Source organism: Homarus americanus, unplaced genomic scaffold, assembly GCF_018991925.1.
Source record: "Homarus americanus isolate GMGI-L3 unplaced genomic scaffold, GMGI_Hamer_2.0 scaffold19521, whole genome shotgun sequence".
Lineage (NCBI taxonomy): Eukaryota > Metazoa > Arthropoda > Malacostraca > Decapoda > Nephropidae > Homarus > Homarus americanus.
In genome coordinates this window covers 2381-28531 of record NW_024727194.1, presented here as the reverse complement: position 1 = coordinate 28531, position 26151 = coordinate 2381, and the positions used below count along the sequence as shown (strand labels likewise).

The 26151-nt window shown below is 52.2% G+C and overlaps 1 protein-coding gene across 1 annotated transcript in view; it reads left to right on the top strand.

Moving 5' to 3' along the window:
• The window catches only part of LOC121865801 (fibroblast growth factor receptor-like 1), a gene marked incomplete at both ends in the record, with an annotated part of 82468 nt that extends 68223 nt beyond the window's left edge, over positions 1–14245 (top strand). Inside the window, 2 exons of the mRNA XM_042365360.1 lie at positions 1767–1922; positions 14175–14245. Coding sequence (XP_042221294.1) covers positions 1767–1922; positions 14175–14245 — 227 coding nt within the window. The remainder of the gene's footprint in view (positions 1–1766; positions 1923–14174) is intronic.
• Between the last annotated feature and the right edge of the window lie 11906 nt (positions 14246–26151).

Here is a 26151-nt window from a genome sequence, read left to right as displayed (position 1 = left end):
GGCGCCATAGTAGCTGTCGTGGTGGGGAGGGGGCAGGTAGCGTCGTGGTGGGGGGAGGGGGCTATAGTAGCGTCGTGGTGAGTTATGTGGCCACTGTATCATCTTCACGCATCACCGGTCATCTTCCCACCCGCCAACAATAACAACAACAACATCAGTTGCTTTATCAGTCCGTTCCACGCCGAGGCTTCTTATTGGCTGGACTGAGGTAACCAAGGCGGCCGCTGATTGGCTAGTTGTAGTCCTGTGGGAGGGAGATGCGCTTGAGGGAGCTTAACTCAAGCTCACTGCTTCTCCCCCTCTTGATTTTACGCACTCCACCTAATTATACGCTATACTGTCCTTAATGTAGGTTCTTGTGATGCTGTTTGATATGTTGAGAGAGAGAAAATGGATCTTTATCAGGGGTAACTAAGGCGTTAAGGAGAGTTAGTGTCATGAGGTCTGGGCTCTTAATGACCTCTCACCAGGACTGTGACTCACATACTGTGTCATTTATCTTAGCAATAGTGATGAGGCAACAAGCCGGCTGCACCCTGCTGTCACCTTCTTCCACCCCACCCGGTACTTACTGTCAAGGACTGGGCTAGATAGAGGACTGTTGTGGACTGCCCTTGAGCCAGATGAGGACTGTTTTTGAGCCAGATGAAGGAACTGTCTGTAAGCCAACTGTGGGGGAGGGGGGGTGGTGTATTGAACAGTGAGTTCATTCACGATTCTACGTTTCAGTATGTTACAGTGTGATAATATGAAGATTATACTTAGGTTTTATTCTAAAGACACTGAATTAATGCTACTTACACAATATAATGGGATTCCAATTCAATTTCCCACCTAGTTTAATTACCTCAAATTCTAACTTAATTTCACCTAGCTTGAAGCTAGTTTAATCCAACGTACCTAACCCAACTGGCCTCTACCTAGGTATCTTGAGGATTCAACATAATACTTAGAACATGTTCCTCGGTTGGTGTAGTATCAGGTACCTGCCTGGTTGTGTACATTAGTAAGTGGTGGTGGTGTAAATTCTAGTGTGTTGCTCAGGTGTGGGTTTTGCTGTCTGGTAGGTGTGTGTTTAGCTAGTTCAGGTGTGGCTTTTGTTCAGGTATGGTTTTGTGTTGTTCAGGTGTGTGGCTCTAGTTGTTCAGGTGTGGGTTTTAGTTGTTTCAGTGTGTGCAGTTCAGGTATGGTTTCTAGTTGTTCAGGTGTGGCTCTAGTTGTTCAGGTGTTCTAGTTGTTCAGGTGTGGCTCTTATTGTTCAGGTGTGTCTCTTAGTTGTTCAGGTGTGTCTCTAGTTGTTCAGTGGCTTTTAGTTGTTCAGGTGTGGCTTGTTGTTCAGGTGTGGCTCTAGTTGTTCAGGTGTGGGCTTGTGTTGTTCGCGGGTGTGCTCTAGTTGTTCAGGTGTGTTCTAGTTGTTCAGGTGTGTCTCTAGTTGTTCAGGTGTGTCTCAGTTGTTGTGTGGCTTAGTTGTTCAGGTGTGGCCTAGTTGTTCAGGTGTGGCTCTAGTTGTTCAGGTGTGTTCTAGTTGTTCAGGTGGTGTTCTAGTTGTTCAGGTGTGTCTCTATTGTTCGGTGTGGCTAGTTGTTCAGATGTGGCTCTAGTTCAGGTGTTTTATTGTTCAGGTGTTGCTCATTGTTCAGATATGGCTCTAAATTACCTTCTAGATCTAATTCAAAATACGCCTTGATGTCTTAGAGGGTCATAGTGACTTATTTTACCCAAATTATCTAAATCTAATTCAAAAACGTTTTCTTTTATGTTTCCAGGGTGACGAGGTGATCCCAGAGGAGGGGTGGGACGGGATGAGACTGCAAGGGCGAACACTGAGAATGAAAGAGATCACATCACAAGACCACGGCTTTTACACCTGTACTGCCGTCAATGGATTCGGCAAGGAGACGTTTTCAATCACTCTTACTGTCAGCAGGTAGGTGTTTCTGTCTGTCTGTCTGTCTCTGTCTATGTCACACTACACCGTCACAGGTAGGTGTTTCTGTCTGTCTGTTTGTCTCTGTTCATGTCACACCTCACCGTCCGCTGGTAGGCTTCTGTCTGTCTCTCTGTCTATGTCACACTACACCGTCACGGGAATGCCTGACTGTTTTATACTCCCCTAGGACCACATCAGATGCAAGTGATGGTATGGTGAGTGTGGTATAGTGACCTTTTAAGAGAGTTGTATGGTGACTGTGAGAAAGTGGGAGTATGGTGACTTTAAGAGAGATAAAGAGGGGCTATGGTGACTGTAAGAGAGAAAGAGGCTATGGTGACTAAGAGAGAAGAGGAGGACTGTAGAGAGAAAGAGGGCTATGGTGACTGTAAGAGAAAGAGGGGCTATGGTGACTGTAAGAGAGAGAAAGAGGGCTATGGTGACTGTAAGAGAGAGAAAGAGGCTATGGTGACTGTAAGAAAGAAAGAGGCTATGGTGACTGTAAGAGAGAAAGAGGGCTATGGTGACTGTAAGAGGGGCTATGGTGACTGTAAGAGAGAGAAAGAGAGAGGCTATGGTGACTGTAAGAGAAAGAGGGCTATGGTGACTGTAAGAGAGATAAAGAGGGGCTATGGTGACTGTAAGAGAGATAAGAGGGCTATGGTGACTGTAAGAGAGAAAGAAGGGCTATGGTGACTTAAAATTCATCACATCAGACGTGTAGCAGTAACGCGTGTTGTGCTCTCACGGTGCAGTAGAGTTCTTCAACATAGACGCCATATTATGTCGTAGGTTGAGTAAGGGTCTCCTAGCTCCTTTAAGAGGGAAATTAGCTACGAGTCCTTGAGTGTTGAAGTCGAGAGGCACACGTTCCTGAGTGTTGAGGTCGAGGAGCATACTTGAGGGTCGACCTCAGTGAGCTGCCACCAACAACTGTCAAGGGGATGTACCCAGAGTGACCGACGAGGGGCCTAGTCTAGGGGTGATGATCAGTCACTATCACTGTGGAGCACCAGGAGATGACGGACCCAACATCAAACACTAACACCAACACACACCAACATCACCAACACTCATCAACACACACCAACACCACCATCATCACCATCACTCACCAACATTCACCAACACCTAACAAAACTCCAACACTCACCAACACACAGAACAGGTGTCTCTACGATCACATCAAGAATAACTCTCATGTCTGTGTGACTGCTTGCATGCCCAGTGTGTGTCTAGGAGGCTGTCAGACACATACATGTATTCCTTTGGATCAACAGACAAGACGAGAGAGGTGTGGTCGTTGGTGCACTCACCGTGACGGGAGAGCCACTGGACACATATAAGTAGAGTAAAAGATTATAGGATACCGTAGGTTAGGGCAAGGGCCTGTAGGGTAGGGTAAGGGGCGCAGGCAGGCATGAGCCAGAGGGCAGGGCATGTGGGCCAGCAGGGCAGGGCAAGGGGTCAGAGGGCAGGCAAGGGAGCCAGCAGGGCAGGATTGCTGAGCCAGAGGGCAGGGCAAGGGGTCAGCAGGGCAGGGCATGGAGCTGTAGGGCAGGCATGGGCCAGAGGGCAGGATTGCTGGGCCCAGGAAGTATGAGCTGCAGGGCAGGGTAAGGGGTCAGCAGGGCAGGGCATGGGGTCAGGCAGGGCAAGGGTCAGGAGGCAGGGGCAGAGGGACAGAGGGCAGGGTGAGGAGCCAGAGGGCAGCGGCATGGAGCCAGAGGCAGGGCAAGGGGTCAGAGGGCAGGGCAAGGAGCCAGAGGGCAGGGCATGGACAGAGGCAGCGCATGGAGCCTGCAGGGCAGGGAAGGGGTCATAGGGCAGGCATGAGCCTGCAGGGCAGGGGCATGAGCCAGGGTAGGCGGGAAGGAGCCAGGGCAGGGCAAGGGGTCAGAGGGCAGGGTATGGGCCTGTAGGGTGGTATGGGTCAGAGGGCAGGGCAAGGGTCACAGGCAGGGTATAGTCAGAGGGCAGGGCAAGGGGTCAGGCAGGGCATAACAGGCAGGGCAAGGGGTCAGCAGGCAGGCAAGAGGCCGCGGCAGGGCATGTGGGTCAGGGCAGGGCAAGGGGTCAGAGGGCAGGGCATGGGTCAGGCAGGGTGAGGGGTCATAGGGCAGGGCATAACAGAGGGCAGGACATACCAGAGGGCAGGGCATACTGCATGGCAGGGCATAACAGGGCAGGGTAAGGGGTCAGGGTGAGGTATAACAGGGCAGGGCAAGGGGTCAGTAGTGGGCAGGGCATGGAGCAGCAGGGCAGGGTGAGGGCCAGCAGGGCAGGGCAAGGGTCAGAGGGCAGGGCAAGGGGCCAGAGGCAGGGCATGGAGCCAGAGGGCAGGGCATGGGAGTTGCAGGGCAGGCGAGGGAGTCAGAGGGCAGAAGGAGGGAGCCAGGCAGGGGTGAGGGAGCCAGTAGGCAGGGGCAAGGGGCCAGGGCAGGGGTAAGGGGTCAGGGTGGGCAAGGGGTCAGGGTAGGTGAGGGGTCAGGGTAGGGTGAGGGGTCAGGGTAGGCACAACACTACAGTCACCAACACTCTACAGTATACAGTCACACATACAGTCAACACACTACAGTATACAGTCACACATACAGTCAACACACTACAGTATACAGTCACATATACAGTCACCAACACTCTACAGTATACAGTCACACATACAGTCACCAACACACTACAGTATACAGTCACACATACAGTCACCAACACTCTACAGTATACAGTCACACATACAGTCACCAACACACTACAGTATACAAACCGGAATTAAAAATATTCTCTGTTCCACTGCGTGTTGAATAAGGTTCTGATTGATATTTGATGTCGTGGAATCAAATTGGTTTTGTAAATAATATACGTATACAAACCCAGTGATGGTGTATAGGAGAACACAGAAAATACATAACTGAATATACGCGTGTGTATAACTGACGCCGTGTTTACCAATGGTCGCGGGTGTATTTGGTCTGAGTATATATGTGGGTGTAGGTTAGGTTAGGTTAGGTTAGGTTAGGTTAGGAATTTTTAACCTCGTCTAACACCGAACCACAAATAACCATATGAATTAAATTATTATTATGAGTTTTTACTGAACATAGACGAATAAATATCGAGTTAGTTTATCGTAAATTCCTTCCTTAAAAATATAGGTGAAAAAATAAGAAAAATGAGAAGAATTTATCACGTTAAGAAGATCAGTATTGGATTTATTCCATGGTGTGTGTGTGTGTGTGTGTGTGTGTGTGTGTGTGTGTGTGTGTGTGTGTGTGTGTGTGTGTGTGTGTGTGTGTGTCGTCAGCTATTCAGTACTACCAGCTATCATATATTTCTGCCGGGGTAATAAAGTGCTGCTCGTAGCCTTGAGGTTACCGTGTCTCCTGAAGAAAGAACCTGCACGAGATTCATGTGGTTTAATTGAACGATATATGGTGGTTTAAGTTACCGGTATATAGTGGTTTAATTGAACGATATATAGTGGTTTAATTTACCGGTATATAGTGGTTTAATTGAACGATATATGGTGGTTTAAGTTACCGGTATATAGTGGTTTAATTGAACGAGATATACTGGTTTAATTTACCGGTATATAGTGGTTTAATTGAACGATATATGGTGGTTTAAGTTACCGGTATATAGTGGTTTAAGTTAACTATATATATTGTGGTTTAATTGATCGATATATGGTGGTTTAAGTTACAATATATAGTGGTTTAAGTTGACGATATATGCTGTTTTAATTGGTCGATATATGGTGGTTTAAGTTAACATTATATAGTGGTTTAAGTTAACAATACATAGTGGTTTAAGTTACCGGTATATAGTGGTTTAAGTTACCGGTATATAGTGGTTTAAGTTACCGGTATATTGTGGTTTAAGTTAACAATATATATTGGTTTAAGTTAACTATATATAGTGGTTTAAGTTACCGGTATAAAGTTGTTTAAGTTAACAATATATAGTGGTTTTAGTTAACAATATTTAGTGGTTTAAGTTACCAGTATATAGTGGTTCAAGTTAACATTATATAATGGTTTAAGTTAACAATATATGGTGGTTTAAGTTAACAATATATGGTGGTTTAAGTTAACAATATATGGTGGTTTAAGTTAACAATATATGGTGGTTTAAGTTAACAATATATGGTGGTTTAAGTTAACAATATATGGTGGTTTAAGTTAACAATATATAATGGTTTAAGTTAACAATATATGGTGGTTTAAGTTAACAATATATAATGGTTTAAGTTAGCAATATATGGTGGTTTAAGTTAACAATATATGGTGGTTTAAGTTAACAATATATGGTGGTTTAAGTTAACAATATATGGTGGTTTAAGTTAACAATATATGGTGGTTTAAGTTAACAATATATGGTGGTTTAAGTTAACAATATATAATGGTTTAAGTTAACAATATATGGTGGTTTAAGTTAACAATATATGGTGGTTTAAGTTAACAATATATGGTGGTTTAAGTTAACAATATATGGTGGCTTAAGTTAACAATATATAATGGTTTAAGTTAATATATAATGGTTTAAGTTAACAATATATGGTGGTTTAAGTTAACAATATATAATGGTTTAAGTTAACAATATATGGTGGTTTAAGTTAACAATATATAATGGTTTAAGTTAACAATATATGGTGGTTTAAGTTAACAATATATAATGGTTTAAGTTAACAATATATGGTGGTTTAAGTTAACAATATATGGTGGTTTAAGTTAACAATATATGGTGGTTTAAGTTAACAATATATGGTGGTTTAAGTTAGCAATATATGGTGGTTTAAGTTAACAATATATGGTGGTTTAAGTTAACAATATATGGTGGTTTAAGTTAGCAATATAGAGTTAAGAAACAGAACCCCGACACACAGGTCAACAGGTGAGGTCACCGGCCATCCACTCTCATGGTTCACCTGAGAGATGCATCAGGTGAGAGTTTTATTACACTTACTTAGATTTCTTCCTCCCCCTCTTCCTGCCCTTCTTCTTCTTCTTCTTCTTCTTCTTTTTCTTCTTTTTCTTCTTCTTTTCTTCTTCTTTTTCTTCTTCTTTTTCTTCTTCTTTTAACCTGCTTTCATTATTTGCTCTCACCCTCAGCCTCTTCCCACACACTCTCTCTCTCTCTCTCTCTCTCTCTCTCTCTCTCTCTCTCTCTCTCTCTGGTGGTTGTGGTAACTGATGCAAGGTGGTGGTGATAGTAGCAGTAGTTGTGGTGGTGGTGGTGATAGTAGCAGTAGTTGTGGTGGTGGTGGTGATAGTAGCAGTAGTTGTGGTGGTGGTGGTGATAGTAGCAGTAGTTGTGGTGGTGGTGTTGGTATGTAATAGTAATGGTAGTAACAACAGCAATGTTTCTAAGGCTTTGTAGTAATGGTTATAAGGGGTTGTAGTTGTGGTAGTATTGGGTGGTAGTAATGATAATAGTAGTAGGTAATGTTGTAGGGGTTTATACTGGTGGTAGTGGTTGTAGTAGTAGTGGGAGTAGTGGTGGTTGTAGTAGCAGCAGTAGTATTAGCCGAGCAAGGCAATATGTGCCCGGGTCTGTCTCATTTACATAATTCATTAACTCCAAACAGTTGCTGTCCTGCACCGCCCTCATATTAAGAAGGTGGGTGTAGGGTGTGTGTCTAGGGCGGTGTAGGGTGTGTGTCTATGGCGGTGTAGGGTGTGTGTCTAGGGCTGTGTAGGGTGTGTGTCTATGGCTGTGTAGGGCGTGTGTCTAGGGCCGTGTAGGGTGTGTGTCTGTGGCTGTGTAGGGCGTGTGTCTAGGGCCGTGTAGGGTGTGTGTCTATGGCTGTGTAGGGTGTGTGTCTAGGGCTGTGTGGGGTGTGTGTCTAGGGCGGTGTAGGGTGTGTCTAGGGGCGGTGTGGGGTGTGTGTCTGTAGCTGTGTAGGGTGTGTGTCTACTTAACAATATGGGGCGTGTGTCTAGGGCAGTGTAGGTGTGTGTCTAGGGCGGTGTAGGGTGTGTGTCTAGGGCTGTGTGGGGTGTGTCTAGGGCTGTGTGGGGTGTGTGTGTCCCATAAGCTGTGTGGGGCGTGTGTGCCAGGCTGTGTGGGGTGTGTGTCTAGGGCGGTGTAGGGTGTGTGTCTAGGGCGGTGTAGGGTGTGTGTCTAGGGCGGTGTAGGGTGTGTGTCTAGGGCTGTGTAGGGTGTGTGTCTAGGGCTGTGTAGGGTGTGTTTTTAGGGCTGTGTAGAGTGTGTGTTTAGGGCTGTATAGGGTATAGGATGTGTGTCTGGTGCTGTGTAGGGCGTAGGGTGTGTGCTTAGGGCTGTGAAGGGTATAGGGTGTTTCTAGGGTTGTGTAGCGTGTAGGGTCAAGGACCACAGCTGATACCTTCCGCACGAAGAAAGCGGCGGCCCAGTGCCAACTTCGCAAACTAAAGAACAACTGGTTTAAAAATAAAGCATGTGAAAAGGAAAAACTTGCAGATCAACACAAGATGCGTGAATTTTTCAACTCTACTAAAATATTTTATGGGCCAGTCACTCATGGCACAGCCCCCCTCCGCTCATCCGACAGTAACTCCCTAATTAAAGACGAAGAAGGCATACGTCAGCTCTTGAAAGAGCACTACCATTCACTGCTCAACCGAAACACCGATGTTGATGTCCTGACCATCCAACAGGTCCCTTAACATCCAGAGCTGACCCATCTCAGCTATCCTCCCCTGGATGAGGTAGCTACTGCCATCACACAGATGAAAAATAACAAAGCCCCAGGGCCTGATGGAATCCCAGCCGAGAAGTATAAAGCAGGAGGACCTCTGCTTACCAGCCGTCTCCACTCTCTCCTGGAGAATATATGGGAAAAGGAGGAAATCCTCAAGCTCTTAAAGATTCCTCCATTGTCAACTGTTATGAGAACAAGGGAGGCCGGTCAGACTGTGGCAACTACTGAGGGATCTCGCTGCTGTCCATAGCTGGCAAGATTATCGCCCAAGTCCTCCTAAACAGACTACTACATGGCACCATTGACATGATATTTGCTGCCCGCCAGATACAGGAAAAGTGCAGAGAACAGCGTCGTGACCTGTACATGTCATTTATCGACCTAACCAAGGGCCTTCGACTCGGTCAACAGGGAAGCCCTCTGGCGGACCCTCAGCCGGTTTGGCTGCCAACCAAAATTCATCATTATTGTGAGGCAACTTCACAACGGCATGAACGGCAGTGTCCTGCACAATGGCACCCAGTCTGAGGTCTAACCCCATCCAAACGGGGGTAAAACAAGGATATGTACTGGCGCCATCTCTCTTTTCCATTTTCTTGGCTGCCTTCCTTACTCTTGCTTGTGCCAATTAAGCCGGCGGGGTGGACATAGTGTACCTGATGAAGGATGTTACGTTTTAAATGCAGGAAAGTGGTTTTCTTACCGTAGAACTCAGATACCTTCACACAGGTTACTCACCCAGGAGATTATGGTGTATCACTACGGAGAATTTAACTCTGCTTCCGGCATTCAATGCGTTGTGTACTTGATAAATGATGATTTAATGAATTCCATTAATTTCCAACATCCATCTAAGTTATTGGTTATACTTTGTCATAACCAATCAGTCATTACCTTTGGTAATAATAATAATAGAGGGATCATAGATACGGGCAGATAATTGCACTTACGTTTATTTGGCACAATTCCATACACTGGACTTATAATTTTCATGGATAGGTCAGTCACTCACATTCACGCCACAGTACCGTAAGTTATAAGGGAGAGTTTGTCAACCTGGAGAATTAATCGTTTAGAACTTTAGATCTATTAGGCCGGCCTGGAGTGCTCTTGTAGCAACAGGCCCTCACCAGTGATCACTTCCTTTACAGGATGCGTTAACTTGTCGCTGGACTTAACAACAATCTCGGGGATTTGCACACACAGACTCGTAGCACTGGTAGGACTGTATGGCCCCTGTTCTAAGTCCGCGGAGCAGGAGGTCTTCTCTAACCCAAGGTCTAAAGCCCACTGACTAAAATGTGGTTTTGAGGCATGAAATGATGATCAGTACAACACTGTCTCACTGGCCTCCCCCTATCCACTGGCTAACATACCACTAATGGAAAATATATGTCCCAGTTATGGCTGGCCGGGTGCCTTATCTCTACCATAAACAAACATTTGGGATGGGTTGTGCAGGTAGACCCAACACAACCCATGACAAAGGATCTTTTCAAAATAAGACGACTCCAGGCAGGAACAAAGGTGTCGGCAACTTCCATTACTGAACTTTAGTATTCAGTATGTCGTTCACACTGAACGCGACCTACAGGAGATCCTGAACACCTATGCAGATGCGTATGCGCACTTTGGCCTTGAGGTAAATGTGTGTAAGACTCAGATTCTCTTTCAACCTGCCCCTGGTTCAGCCACACCTCCACTATCCATCCAGCTTAATGGTACTACCCTCTCTAATGTTACCCACTTTCAGTATCTCGGCTCCCACCTGTCCACCACCGCGAACATCGACGAAAAGATTCAGCATCGAATCAAATGTGCATCTCAAGCCATTGGCAGACTCTGTACCCATGTCTTCAGCTGTAGGGAGCTGAAATTATCTAAAATTGCACTTATATCGAGCTGTGGTCCTCCCCACCGTGTTATATGGCAGTGAGACATAGGTTACATACAGGAGGCACCTCAAGGCACTTGAAAACTTTCACCAGCATAGTCTACGTTCCATCCTCCAAGTTCGCTGGGAAGACAAGAGAACAAATTCCAGTATCCTCTTTTACACCAACTTTAGGAGCATCGAGGCTGCAATTATTCAACTACGCTGGACTAGCCATGTTACCCGCATGGACGACAGTAGACTGCCAAAGAAGCTACTTTACAGTCACCTAATGAATAGTAATCGTAACTCTGGCAGGCAACTGAAAAGGTATTAGGATAGTCTTAAGACAAACCTGAAAAAGTGCCAAATCGACCCCCTCACCTGGGAGACGATTACTCCACATCGTAACGTTTGGAGGATCACCACAAGAGGTGTCAATACTTTCGAATTAACCCGACTGCAAACCGGAGCAGACAAGCGCCAGGGCCGGAAAGACGCTGCCGCTGCCCCTCCCGCACTAGATGGATCCCTCCACATGTGCAACATCTGTGGACGACCTTGCCGGTCCCCTATCGGCCTCTTTAGTCCCCTCAAAATTCACCTATCTAGGTGACGTCCCTAATAACTCTTTTCATTGTACCATAGCTGGATGATCGTCATACTCGATTCCGAGTGACAGCAAAGTAGTAGTAGGGTGTAGGGTGTGTTTCTACGGCGGTGTAGGGTGTGCGACTAGGGCTGTGTGAGGTGTAGGACCTTTGTGTTAATTTCAATTTCAATTTCAATTGTTTATTCCTTGATCGAGGAAGCGGGATCCTAGTGCTGTCACTAGGTACCCCTGTACAATAAAACCAGAAGCATCTGGCAAGTGTCACAAGTATATACAGTCTAAATATTATAAAGGGGCTTACTAAAGCTAGGAAGGAAGGATATTCCTTTAACACATAATCAATGTTATTTACAAAATATCTGGCCAGTATGGGGAGGATCATCGTGTCTCCGTCAGGGGTCGTGGAGTGGTGGTCCAGCAGGCGTCACGGAAGCGTTGTGTGGGGACATCAGGAGGTAGTGGATAAGGGTGCTGCTGTCGGGTCTTGTACATAATGCACAAGAGCGTTGCTCGGGGATGAGGGATACCAATCTCCCAAGCAAAGTCATACCCAATGATGATCTAGGGTTGCATAGGGTGTGTGTGTCTCGGGCTGTGTAGAGTGTAGGGTGTGTGTCTACGGCGGTGTCGGATGTAGGGTGTGTGTACTGTACCTAGAGCTGTGTAGGATGTGTGTCTAGGGCTGTGCAGGGCGTAGGACCTGTGTCTAGGGCTGTATAGGGTGTGTGTACTGTACCTAGGGCTGTGAAGGGTGTATGTACTGTACCTAGGGATGTGTAGGATGTAGGCCTGTGGGGTGTGTGTGTCTGTACCTAGGGCTGTGTGGGTGTGTGTGCTGTACCTAGGGATGTGTGGGGTGTAGGCCTGGGTGTGTGTGTGCTGTACCTAGGGCTGTGAAGGGTGTAGGGCCTGTGTCTGGGACTGTGTGGGGTGTGGGGTGTGTGTACTGTACCTGGGGCTGTGTGGGCTGTGGGGTGTGTGTGCTGTACCTGGGACTGTGTGGCTGTGGGGTGTGTGTACTGTACCTGGGGCTGTGTAAGCTAGGGTGTGTGCACTGTGCACCTAGGGCTGTGTGGGGTGGGTGTGTGTGTGCCTTGGTACTGTGTGGGGTGTGGGGTGTGTGTGCTGTACCTGGGGCTGTGTGGGCTGTGGGGTGTGTGTGTGTGCCTTGGTATGTGTGGGGTGTGGGGTGTGTGCTGTACCTGGGGCTGTGTGGGGTGTGGGGTGTGTGTGTGTACCTGGGGCTGTGTGGGGTGTGGGTGTGTGTGTGCCTTGGTGTGTGTGTGGGTGTGGGGTGTGTGTACTGTACCTAGGGCTGTGTAGGGTGTGAGGGTGTGTGTGTTGTGCCTGGTATGTGTGGGGTGTGGGGTGTGTGTACTGTACCTAGGGCTGTGTAGGCTGTAGGGTGTGTGTGTTGTACCTTGGTATGTGTGGGTGTGGGGTGTGTGTGCTGTACCTGGGCTGTGTGGGGTGTGGGGTGTGTGTGCTGTACCTAGGGCTGTGTGGGTGTGGGGTGTGTGTGCTCTACCTGGGGCGGTGTGGGTGTGTCTACTGTACCTGGGGCTGTGTGGGGTGTGGGGTGTGTGTACTGTACCTGGGGCTGTGTGGGGTGTGTGTGTGTGTCTAGGGATGTGTGGCTCACCCCACCACAGCCTGTCAACACACACACACACACACACACACACACACACACACACACACACACACACACCTAAATAAATAATTTATTATTATTATTATTATTATTATTATTATTATTATTATTATTATTATACACACACAGACACCTCACCCCGACAACAGGCACTTCTACACTAAAACTCCTACTTCACCCTGGCAACACACCTACTTCACCCTGACAAATTCCTACTTCACCCTGGCAACACACCTACTTCACCCTGGCAACACACCCTACTTCACCTGACAAACACCCTACTTCACCCTGGCAACACACCCTACTTCACCCTGACAAACACACCCTACTTCACCCTGGCAACACACCCTACTTCACCCTGGCAACACCCTACTTCACCCTGGCAACACACCCTACTTCACCCTGGCAACACACCCTACTTCACCCTGGCAACACCCTACTTCACCCTGGCAACACACCCTACTTCACCCACCAACACACCCTACTTCACCCTGGCAACACACCCTACATCACCCACAACAACACACCCTACTTCACCCTGGCATCACACCCTACTTCACCTGGCAACACCTACTCACCCCTGGCAACACACCCTACTTCACCCTGACACACCCTACTTCACCCTGGCAACACCCCTACTTCACCCTGGCCAACACACCCTACTTCACACAACACACCCTACTTCCCCTGGCCTACTTCACCTGGCACACACCTACTTCACCCTGGCAACACCAGCAACACACCCTACTTCACTGACAAACACCCTACTCACCTGGCAACACACCCTACATCACCACAGCAACACACCCGACTTCACCCTGACAACACCCTACTTCACCCTGGCAACACACCCTACTACTTCACCCACAACACACCCGGCTTCACCTGACCACCCTACTTCTTCACCCTGGCAACACACCCTACTTCACCCTGTAACACCCTACACCCCTGGCAACACACCCTACTTCACCTGGCAACACCTACTTCACCCTGGCAACACACACACACTCACACCATCTATAATGCCTGCCCTCATAATTCAGCTCGTGCTTGATGAATGGGTAAAGACGTGAGGGATTCAAACCAGATGAATAATTAGGAGGAGAGAACCTCTCCTCTCTCTCTCTCTCTCTCTCTCTCTCTCTCTCTCTCTCTCTCTCTCTCTCTCTCTCTCTCTCTCTCTCTCTCTCTCTCTCTCTCTCTCTCTCTCTCTCTCTCTCTCTCTTATATAATCACGGTATACTCTCGTCAGCCATGTTGGATTACGCCTCATAAAGACTAGGTCAGGTGCTGGTGCTTAATTAATAAACATCACCTGTAAAGTGGTTTGTCCTACGCTACCAACTGAAGCCCTGTGTGTGTGTGTGTGAGTGTGTGTGTGTGTGTGTGTTATGTATCACAAGTACTAACTCAGATATCTTTTCTACAGAGCCGCTGGCAGACCCGGGATTATCGTCCATACCTGGTGGCCTTCCCCCGGAGTTTTCACAGGTGAGGCCAAACCCCTCCTACACCTCCTACCACCAGGTCCTTCCACACTACCACCAGGTCCTCCCACACCACCACCAGGTCCTCTACACCACTCAGGTCCTCCTACACCACCATTAGGTCCTCCTACACCACCACCACCAGGTCCTCCACCACCACCAGGTCTCCTACACTACCACCAGGTCTCTACACCACCACCAGGTCCTCCTACACCACCACCAGGTCCTCCTACACCACCAGGTCTCCCACCACCACCAGGTCCTCCTACACCACCACAGGTCCTCCTACACTACCACCAGGTCCTCCACACCACCACCAGGTCCTCCTACACCACCACCAGGTCCTCCTACACCACCACCACCAGGTCCTCCTACACCACCACCAGGTCTCCTACACTACCACCTGTACCTCCTACACCACCACCAGGTCCTCCTACCACCAGGTCCTCCTACACCACACCGGTCTCCTACACCACCACCGTCCTCCCTACACCTACCACCAGGTCCTCCCCACACCACCAGGGTCCTCTACACCACCACCAGGTCCTCCTACACCCACCACCACCAGGTCCTCCTACACCACCACCAGGTCCTCCTACACCACCTGTACCTCCCCACACACCAGGTCCTCCTACACACAGGTCCTCCTACACCACCACCAGGTCCCTACACCACCAGGTCCTCCTACACCATCACCAGGTCTCCCTACACCACCAGGTCTCCTACACCACCACCAGGTCCTCCCTACACCATCACCAGGTCCTCCTACACTACCACCAGGTCCTCCTACACCATCACGGGTCCTCCCACACCACCACAGGTCCTCCTACACCACCCCAGGTCCTCCCTACACCACCACCAGGTCTCCTACACCACCACCAGGTCCTCCCTACACCACCACCAGGTCCTCCTACACCACCACCAGGTCCTCCTACACCACCAGGTCCTCCCCACCTCCTCTACACCCAGGTCCTCCTACACCACCACCAGTCCTCCACACACCGGTCCTCCTCACCACACAGGTCCTCCCACCCCAGGTCCTCCTCACCACCGGGTCCTCTACACCACACAGGTCCTCCACCACAGGTCCTCCTACACACCAGGTCCCACCCCTCCCACACCGTCCTCCCACACACCACCAGGTCCTCCTACCAGGTCCTCCACCACCACCAGGTCCTCCTACCACCACCAGGTCCTCTACACCTACCAGGTCCTCCCCACCACCACAGGTCCTCCTACCACCGGTCTCCTACCACCGGGGTCTCCTACCTCCCAGGTCCTCCTACACCACCACCAGGTCCTCCTACACCACCAGTCCTCCTACACTACCAGGTCTCTACACCCATCAGGTCCTCCACACCATCACCAAGTCCTCCTACACTACCACCAGGTCCTCTACACTACCACCGGTCCTCCACACACAGGTCTCCTACACCACCACCGTCCTCCTACACTACCACAGTCCTCCTACACCAGGTCTCCCCACACCACCACCAGGTCCTCCCACCACCACCAGGTCTCTACACACCACCAGGTCTCCTACACCACCACCAGGTCCTCCTACACCACCAGGTCCTCCTACCATCCCAGTCTCCTACACACCACAGGTCCTCCTACACTCACTCCCACCACAGGTCTCCTACACCACCACCAGGTCCTCCACGTCTCCACCACAGGACCTCTACCACAGGTCCTCCTACACCACCACCAGGTCCTCCACCTGTCAGGTCCTCCACCACCACCAGTCCTCTCTACCACAGGTCCTCCTACTACCAGGTCCTCCTACCACACCACCACCAGGTCCTCCTACTCACCAGGTCCTCCCACCACCACGGTCCTCCTGCACCACCACCAGGTCCTCCTACCTGGGTCCTCCTACACCACCACAGGTCCTCCTACACTACCACCAGGTCCATCTACTACCATCAGGTCTCCCATCACCCAGTCCTCCTACACACCACCAGGTCCTCCTACTACCACAGGTCCTCCCCACCAGGGTCCTCCTACACCACCAGGTCCTCCCACCACCAGGTCCTCCTACACCACCACCAGGTCCTCCTACACACCACACCAGGTCTCCACACCATCACAAGTCCTCCTACACTACCACCAGGTCCTCCTACACACCACCACCAGGTCCTCCTACACCACCAGAGTACTCCTACACTACCACCAGGTCCTCTCACACTACCATCAGGTCCTCCCACACCATCACCAAGTCCTCTACACTACCCGGGTCCTCTACACTACCACAGGTCCTCCTACACCACCACCAGGTCCTCCTACACCACCACGTCTCCCTACCACCACAGGTCTCCTACACCACCAGGTCCTCCTGCACACCACCAGGTCCTCCCACACCACCACCGTCTCCACCACTACCACAGGTCCTCCTACACCACCACCAGGTCCTCCTACTACCACCAGGTCCTCCTACACCTCCCAGGTCCTCCTACACCACCACAGGTCCTCTACACACCATCCAGGTCCTCTACCACCATCACCAGTCCTCTACTACCACCAGGTCCTCTACACCACCAGTTCCTCCTACACCACCAGGTCTCTACCACCGGGTCCTCTCCCCACCACAGGTCCTCCACACACCACCAGGTCCTTCTACCACCAGGTCCTCCTACAGGTCCTCCTACACCACCACAGGTCCTCTACCACCCGGGTCTCTACCCACCCAGGTCTCCCACACCACCACCAGGTCCTCCCTACACCACCACCAGGTCCTCCTACACCACCACCAGTCCTCTACACTACCACCAGGTCACCTACCATCACCAGGTCCTCCTACACCACCACCAGGTCCTCCTACTACCACCAGGTCTCTACCCACCAGGTCCTCCTACACCCACCAGGTCCTCCTACACCACCAGGTCCTCCCCCTTCACAGGTCCTCTACACCACCACCGTCTCCTACCACCGTCCTCTACACTACCACCAGTTCCTCTACACTACCACCAGGTGCTCCTACCACCAGGTCCTCTACACCACCACCAGGTCCTCTACACACCACCAGGTCCTCCCTACACCGGGTCTCACACCACCACCAGGTCCTCTACCAGGTCTCCTACACCATCACTCCTCACACACCACCAGGTCCTCCTCACCACCACCAGGTCCTCCTACCACCACCACCAGGTCTCCTACACCACCACAGGTCCTCCTACACCACCACCACCAGGTCCTCCTACCACCAGGTCTCTACACCACCAGGTCCTCCCTACAACACCACAGGTCCTCCTACCTCACCACAGGTCCTCCTACCACACCACCAGGTCCTCCTACACCACCACCAGGTCCTCCTACACCACCACCAGGTCCTCCTACACTACCAGGTCCTCCCACCACCACAGGTCCTCTACACCACCAGGTCCTCCTACACCACCACCAGGTCTCCCTACACTACCACCAGGTCCTCCCACACCACCACCAGGTCCTCTACACCACCACCGGTCCTCCTACACCACCACCAGGTCCTCCTACACCCACCACCAGGTCCTCCTACACTCACCACCAGGTCCTCACACCACCACCAGGTCCTCCTACACCACCACCGGGTCTCTTCACCATCACCAGGTCCTCTCCACTACCACCAGGTCCTCCTCACCACCACCAGGTCCTCCTACACCACCACCAGGTCCTCCTACACCACCACCAGGTCCTCCTACACCACCACCAGGTCCTCCTACACCATCACCAGGTCCTCCTACACCACCACCAGGTCTCCTACACCACCACCAGGTGCTCCTACACCACCACCAGGTCCTCTACACCACCACCAGGTCCTCTACACCACCACCAGTGCCCCGGTCTCCTCACCACCAGGTCTCACACTACCACCAGGTCCTCCTACACCATCACCAGGTCCTCCTCACTGCCACCAGGTCTCTGCACCCACGGTCCTCCTGCACCATCACCAGGTCCTCTCCACACCCACCAGGTCCTCTACACCACCACCAGGTCCTCCCACCCACCACCAGGTCTCCTGCACCACCACCAGGTCCTCCTACACCACCACCAGGTCCTCCTACACCACCACCAGGTCCTCCTACACCACCACCAGGTCCTCCTACACCACCACCAGGTCTCTACACTACCAGGTCCTCCACACCACCACCAGGTCTCCTACACCACCAGGTCCTCCTACACCACCACCAGGTCCTCCTACACCACCACCAGGTCCTCCTCCACCAGGTCTCTACACACTACCACCAGGTCCTCCTACACCACCACCAGGTGTCCTCACACCACCACAGGTCCTCCACCACCCCAGGTCCTCCTGCACCACCACCGTTCCTCTACACCACCACCAGTGCTCCTCGCACCACCACCAGGTCCTCCTACACCATCGCAGGTCCTCCCCACACCACCACCAGGTCACTCCTCACCACCACCACCAGGTCCTCTACACCACCGCAGGTCCTCACTGCACCACCAGGTCTCACACTACCACCAGTTCATCTCACCGCCACCAGGTCCTCCTACACCAGGTCACCTACACACCACCAGGTCCTCCTGCACCACCACCAGGTCCTCCTGCACCACCAGTTCCTCCTACACCACCACCAGGTCCTCCTACACCACCACCAGTCCTCTCTACACCACCAGGTCCTCCTACACCACCACCAGGTCCTCCCACCTACCACCAGGTCACTCCTGCACTCCAGGTCCTCTACACTACCACCAGGTCCTCCGCCGCCGGTCCTCCTACACCACCACCAGGTTCCTCACCACCACCAGGTCTCCTGCACCCACCCACGCAGGTCTCCTGCACCACCACCAGGTCATCCCCACTGCCAGTCCTCCTGCACTGCAGGTCCTACACCTGCCACCAGGTCGCTCCTACACTACCACCCAGGTCCTCCTGCACTACCACCACCATCACCACACTGCCGGTCCTTCTCACTACCACCAGGTCTCCTACACCACCACCAGGTCCTCCTACACTACCACCAGGTTCCTGCACTACCACAGGTTCATCACACTACCACCAGGTCCTCCTGCACTACCACCAGGTCCTCCCTACACTACCACCAGGTCCTCTACACTACCACAGGTTATCTGCCACCACCCGGTCCTCCTCACCACCAGGTCGCTCCTGCACTACCACCGGGTCCTCCCCTACCACCAGGTCCTCACCACACTACCACCAGGTCTCTCACTACCACGTTCTGCCACCAGTTCCTCCCACACTGCCACCAGGTCCTCCACTACCACCAGGTCTCCCACACTACCACCAGTTCCTCCTACCACCAGGTCTCCTGCACCACACCAGGTCCCCTGCACCACCACCAGGTCCTCCTGCACTACCACCAGGTCCTCCTACACTACCACAGGTCCTCCTACACCACCGGTTCTCCTACACTACCACCCAGGTCCTCCCTGCGGCATCTACACCACCACAGGTTCATCTACACTACCAGGTCACTCCTACACTACCACCAGTTCCTCCCTACACCACAGGTCATCCTTGCTACCACCAGGTCCTCCTACACACCACCAGGTCCTCCTACCCCAGGTGCTCACACTACCACCGGTCCTCCCACCTACCACCAGGTTCTCCCACACTACCAGGTCTCTACACTACCACAGGTCCTCACACTGCCAGGTCTCTACACACCACCAGGTTCTCCTGCACTACCACCAGGTCCTCCTGCACTCCACCAGGTCTCCCTACACTACCACAGGTCCTCCTGCACTACCACCAGGTCTCCTGCACCACCACCAGGTCCTCTGCACCACCACAGGTTCTCCCCACACCACCACCAGGTCCTCCTACACCACCACAGGTCTCACACCACCACCAGGTCCTCCACACACCACCACCAGGTCCTCTACACCACACCAGGTCCTCCTACCACCAGGTCCTCCACACCACCACCAGGTCCTCCCACCACCACCAGGTCCTCCCTACACCGCTCCACCCAGGTCCTCTGCCACCAAGGTCCTCCTGCACCACCACCAGTCCTCCTACACTGCAGGTCATCTGCCTACCACCAGGTCCTGCACTCCGTGCTCCTGCCACCAGTTCCTCCTGCACTGCACCAGGTCTCTGCACCACCCAGGTCTCCTACACCACCACCAGGTCCTCCTACACTGCCACCAGGTCTCTCCACCACCACCAGGTCTCCTCCACCCAGGTCATCTCACCACCACCAGGTCCTCCTACACCACCACCAGGTCCTCCTCACCACCACCAGGTCCTCCTACACCACCACCAGGTCCTCCTACACCATCACCAGGTCCTCACACCACCACCAGGTCCTCTACACTACCACCAGTTCTCCCCACACTACCACCAGTCTCCTCCCCACCACCAGGTCCTCCTACACCACCACCAGGTCCTCTGCACCACCACCAGGTCTCCCTACACCACCACCAGGTCCTCCTACACCATCCCCAGGTCCTCCTACACTCCCACCAGGTCTCCTGCACCACCACCAGGTCCTCCTGCACCACCACCGGGTCCTCCCACACCACCACCAGGTCCTCCTACACCACCACCAGGTCACTCCTGCACCCATCACCAGGTCCTCCTGCACCACCATCGCGGTCCTCCTGCACTGCCTGGTCATCTACTACCACCGGTCTTCTACACTACCAGTCCTCCTACATCACCACAGTCCTCTCTACACCACCACCAGTCCTCTACACCATCACCAGGTCTCTACTCCGTCCTACACCACCACCAGGTCCTCCTACACCACAGGTCTCCCACACCACACCACCAGGTCCTCCTACACCATCACCAGGTCACTCTACACCACCACCAGGTCTCTACACTACCACAGTTGCTCCTACACCACCAGGTCTCCTACACCACCAGGTCCTCACACTACCACCAGGTCTCACACCACCGTTCTCCTGCCTACCAGGTCTCTCCACACTCCACCGGTCTCCTCTCAGGTCTCTCACCACACCACCACCGGGTCATCTACACCACCAGGTCATCCCCACCTCACCAGGTTCACACCATCTGGTCCTCCTACACCACCCAGGTCTCCGCACCCACCACCAGGTCCTCACACCACCACCAGGTCTCTACCTACCACCAGGTCCTCACACCACCACCAGGTCCTCCTACACTACCACCAGGTCTCTACACTACCACCAGGTCCTCACACCACCACAGGTCCTCCTGCAACACCACAGCAGGTCCTCCTGCACCACCACCGGTCTTCCTACCACCACCAGGTCTCCTACACACCACCAGGTCTCCTACACCACCACCAGGTCCTCCTACACACCACCGCAGTTCGTCTACACCACCAGGTCCTCTGCACCACCACCACCAGGTCTCTACACCACCACCAGGTCCTCCTACCACCACCAGGTCCTCCTACACTCCACCGCAGGTCCTCCCACACCACCACCACCAGGTCTCTACACCACCACCAGGTGGTCCTACACCACCACCAGGTCCTCACACCACCGGTCTCCTGCACCACCACCACCAGGTGGTCCCTACACCACCACCAGGTCTACACCACCACCAGGTCCTCCCACACCACCACCAGGTCACTCTTACACTAGCACCAGGTCCTCCTACACCACCACCAGGTCCTCTCACACTACCACCAGGTCCTCCTACACCACCACCAGTCTCCTACACCCACCACCAGTCCTCCTACACTACCACCAGGTCCTCCTACACCACCACCAGGTCCTCACTACCACCAGGTCCTCCTGCACCACCACCAGGTCATCTACACCCACCACCAGGTGGTCACCACCCAGGTCCTCCTACACCACCACCAGGTCTCACACCACCAGGTCTCTCCCACACCACCACCAGGTCCTCCTACACCACCACAGGTCCCTCACACCACCACCAGGTCTCCTACACCACCACCAGGTCCTCCTCACCAGTTCCTACCACCACCAGGTCCTCTCACCACCACCACCAGGTCCTCCTACACCACCACGTGGTCCTACACCACCACCAGGTCGTCCTACACCACCACCAGGTCTCCTACCACCACAGGTCTCTGCACCACAACCAGGTCTCCTACACCACCACCAGGTCCTCTACACTACCACCAGGTCCTCCTACACCACCACCAGGTCTCCTACACCACCACCAGGTCCTCCTCACCACCACCAGGTGCCTCTACACCACCACCACCAGGTCCTCCTACACCACCACCAGGTCCTCCTGCACCACCACCAGGTCTCCTACACCACCACCAGGTCTCTCACACCACCGCAGGTCTCCTACACCACCACCAGGTCCTCCTACACCACCACAGGTCCTCCCCACCACCACCAGGTCTCTACACCCACCAGGTCTTCTACACCACACCAGGTTCTCCCACACCAGGTCCTCCACTCCTCACCACCACCAGGTCGTCCTACACACGGTACACCACCACCAGGTCCTCACACCACCACCAGGTCTCTTCACCACCACCACCAGGTCCTCCCACACCACCACCAGGTCCTCCTACCACCCAGGTCCTCTACCACCAGGTCCCTCCACCACCACCAGGTCCTCCCCACCACCACCAGGTCCTCCTACACCACCACCGGTCACTCCTCACTGCCACCAGGTCCCTCTTCACCACCACCACCAGGTCCTCCCACACCACCACCAGGTCCCTACCACCACCAGGTCCCTACGCCACCACAGGTCCTCCTCACCACCACCAGGTCATCCTACACTACCACCAGGTCTCCCACCACCAGTCTCCCCACACCACTACCAGGTCCTCCCACACCACCAGTCTCCCACACCACCACCAGGTCCTCCACCACCACCACCAGGTCACACACCACCACCAGGTCCTCCACACCACCACCAGGTCCTCCCCACCCACCACCAGGTCCTCCCACACCACCACCAGGTCTCCCACACCACCACCAGGTCCTCCTACACCCCACCACCAGGTCTCTCACACCACCACCAGGTCCTCCCACACCACCACCAGGTCCTCCTACACCACCACCACCAGGTCCTCCCCACACCACCACCAGGTCCTCCCACACCACCACCACCAGGTCCTCCACACCACCAGGTCCTCCTCCACCACCACCAGGTCCTCCCACACCACCACCAGGTCCTCCTCCACCACCACCACCAGGTCCTCCCACACCACCACCAGGTCCTCCTCCACACCACCAGGTCCCACACCACCCGTCCTCCACCCACCAGGTCCTCCCCACACCACCAACAGGTCCTCCTCCACCACCACCAGGTCCTCCTCACCACCACCACCAGGTCCTCCTACACCACCACCACCAGGTCTCACACCACCACCAAGTCCTCCACCACCACCACCAGGTCCCTCCCACACCACCACCAGGTCCTCCCACACCACCACCAGGTCACCACACCACCACCGGTCCTCCCACACCACCACCAGGTCCTCCCACCACCACCAGGTCTCACACCACCACCACCAGGTCCTGCACCCCACCACCAGGTCTCCCACCACCACCACCAGGTCCTCCCCACCACCAGGTCCTCCCCCCCACAGGTCTCCCCACACCACCACCAGGTCTCACACCACCCCCCAGGTCTCCCCCACCCCCCCACCACCAGGTCCTCCACACCACCACCACCAGGTCCTCCACCACCACCACCAGGTCCTCCCCCCACCCCACCACCAGGTCCTCCTACACCACCACCACCAGGTCCTCCACACCCCACCACCGGTCTCTCCCCCACCAGTCTCCCACTCACCAGGTCCTCCCACCACCACCACCAGGTCCTCCACACCCCCACCACCAGGTCCTCCCCACCCCACCACCAGGTCCTCCCCACACCCCACCACCAGGTCCTCCCACACCACCACCAGGTTGGTTGCCACATACATGTAATAATGTCATTACTAGACCCGGTAGCCATGGTGAAGGTCTCAGAATTAGTTGTTCGTATTAAACAATATAAATTAATTTTACCTTAAAAAATAAACTATTGAGTAGTGGTACATTTATTTCTCTTAGTAGTATAATACCTTTTGTTATTACTTTGTAATGTTTTTTTTCTTATTGGTAGTATAAACATATTCTTATCATTGTAATAACTTCTGGTAGCTGTAGTTATTTATGCTATATAACATTTGTAAATAAGCTTAGTGCTGTAACATGTTATTGTGCTGTTATCATTTACAAATACTGTTAGCTGTAGTATTTATATTTCCTTAACTATGTGGCAAAATGTGATGCTGTGGCTTTTGTTTTATGTGTACTGTGTTATCATGTTGCCTTAAATACTGGTATGTCACATGTAATATTTGTGTTATATATATTCCTGAAGTATTTTGCTGTAACCTACAGATTGTTAGACGTGTTTAATGTCATGTGTGTTGACGTGTGTTTGTAGCTTCTTTGCCTAGAAGATCATTTACCAGTAGAGCACAACGTGGCTCAAGTGTTCAGTGACAGAAGCCTGAGCCTGGTCAAAGGTAGTGCTGTAGTGTGATGAAATTGTAGTTTGGGCTAAAATTTAGTGTTATTCAGTCCGCATGAATACAAATAACAGGGTAGTGAAAGATATACCCTGTGTCCACTATTGATAGCCACACACACACACACACACACACACACACACACACACACACACACACACACACACACACACACACTCTCTCTCTCTCTCTCTCTCTCTCTCTCTCTCTCTCTCTTTTTCTTTATTTCAGCTTTTCTGAAACTTTCTGGCAACCACCACCACCACAACCATCACCCACAACCACAACCACAACCACACAATTTGCGTGGTTGTGAGTTAGGTTAGTTAGGTTAGAGACCATTGAGGAGAGTGAAGGCCAAGGTAGGTTGGGTTGGTTCCTCTTGTCATAACACCTTCAGAATGTGACCCCAATGCCTTATACACTCCTTGGTCACTTAAGCTTTTACTGCTACCTAAAAATTTCTCCCTAATTTCCTCATTGCTGGTTACTTGTTTGAGAAACTTGTTTCTAGTCTGTTTTAAGTACAAGGATGTATTTGGTTTTTCGTCTGTTTAAAAGTGCATTTGTCAGTTTGTGCTGGTGAAGGGCTGTAAGACGTCTATGGTTGAAGTGGGTTGAGGCTGTTAGAGACTCCAGGCTTGGCTTGCTTCTTCGCAGTCTATTTTCTTCTTTCATTGGTCTCTGCTTTCTCTCTCTCTCTCTCTCTCTCTCTCTCTCTCTCTCTCTCTCTCTCTACTACCTTTTTTTTTTTGTTTTTTTTTAAACATGGCATCAGCCTCCCCAGCCGCCACCTTGGCCATCATTTTAGTACCTTGTGTAAATATCTGTAATAATTAGCTATCCTGTCTGTGTTGTAGTGGTTGAGCACGCAGATCTGTGCAGCATTCGGTATTAGCCTCATGGTCATGTCTGCACGTGATTTGTCGGGTTGGGGCAAGCTATATCGTTCCTAAAGGCAAGAGACAAAGCCGACGAAGGAGAAAAGGAGCAGTCGACATCTCATCCCGGGCTGTAACAGAGGCTTCTGGGCTGCTGGCTGCCATTTCAGGAATCACCTCCGCTTGGTCTGGCAAGCTTATCTTGCACTTGGTCCCCACTTACCAGGAATTTGTGAGCTGCAAAGGTAAGCTGCCTTCCAATCAGCATTTTGGGTTCTCTCTCCGCATACCCTTCTTGTCATTTTCATTCTCCTATGTGCAGCATCTGGCTTCAATTCTGACCAACATCGGCCATGTGTCCATCCTGATGTCGCTTCGCTGTCGCGTCCGTCCTCAGCTTGCAGCGTCGCTTGAGCTTCGTTAGATGTGTTTGAAGTCTGTCATTGGAGATCTCACCATCTATGTGGAGGCCTCATGCATGTAAACCCCTTTCTTACACCATGGCGTGATCGCCGTCATGGAAAAACCACACACACATTAGAGAGCAAAACCTTCTAGCCTTGTTTTGTAGAGCATGGCATCATAAATTCTTACATTTGTTGAAACATCACACCGC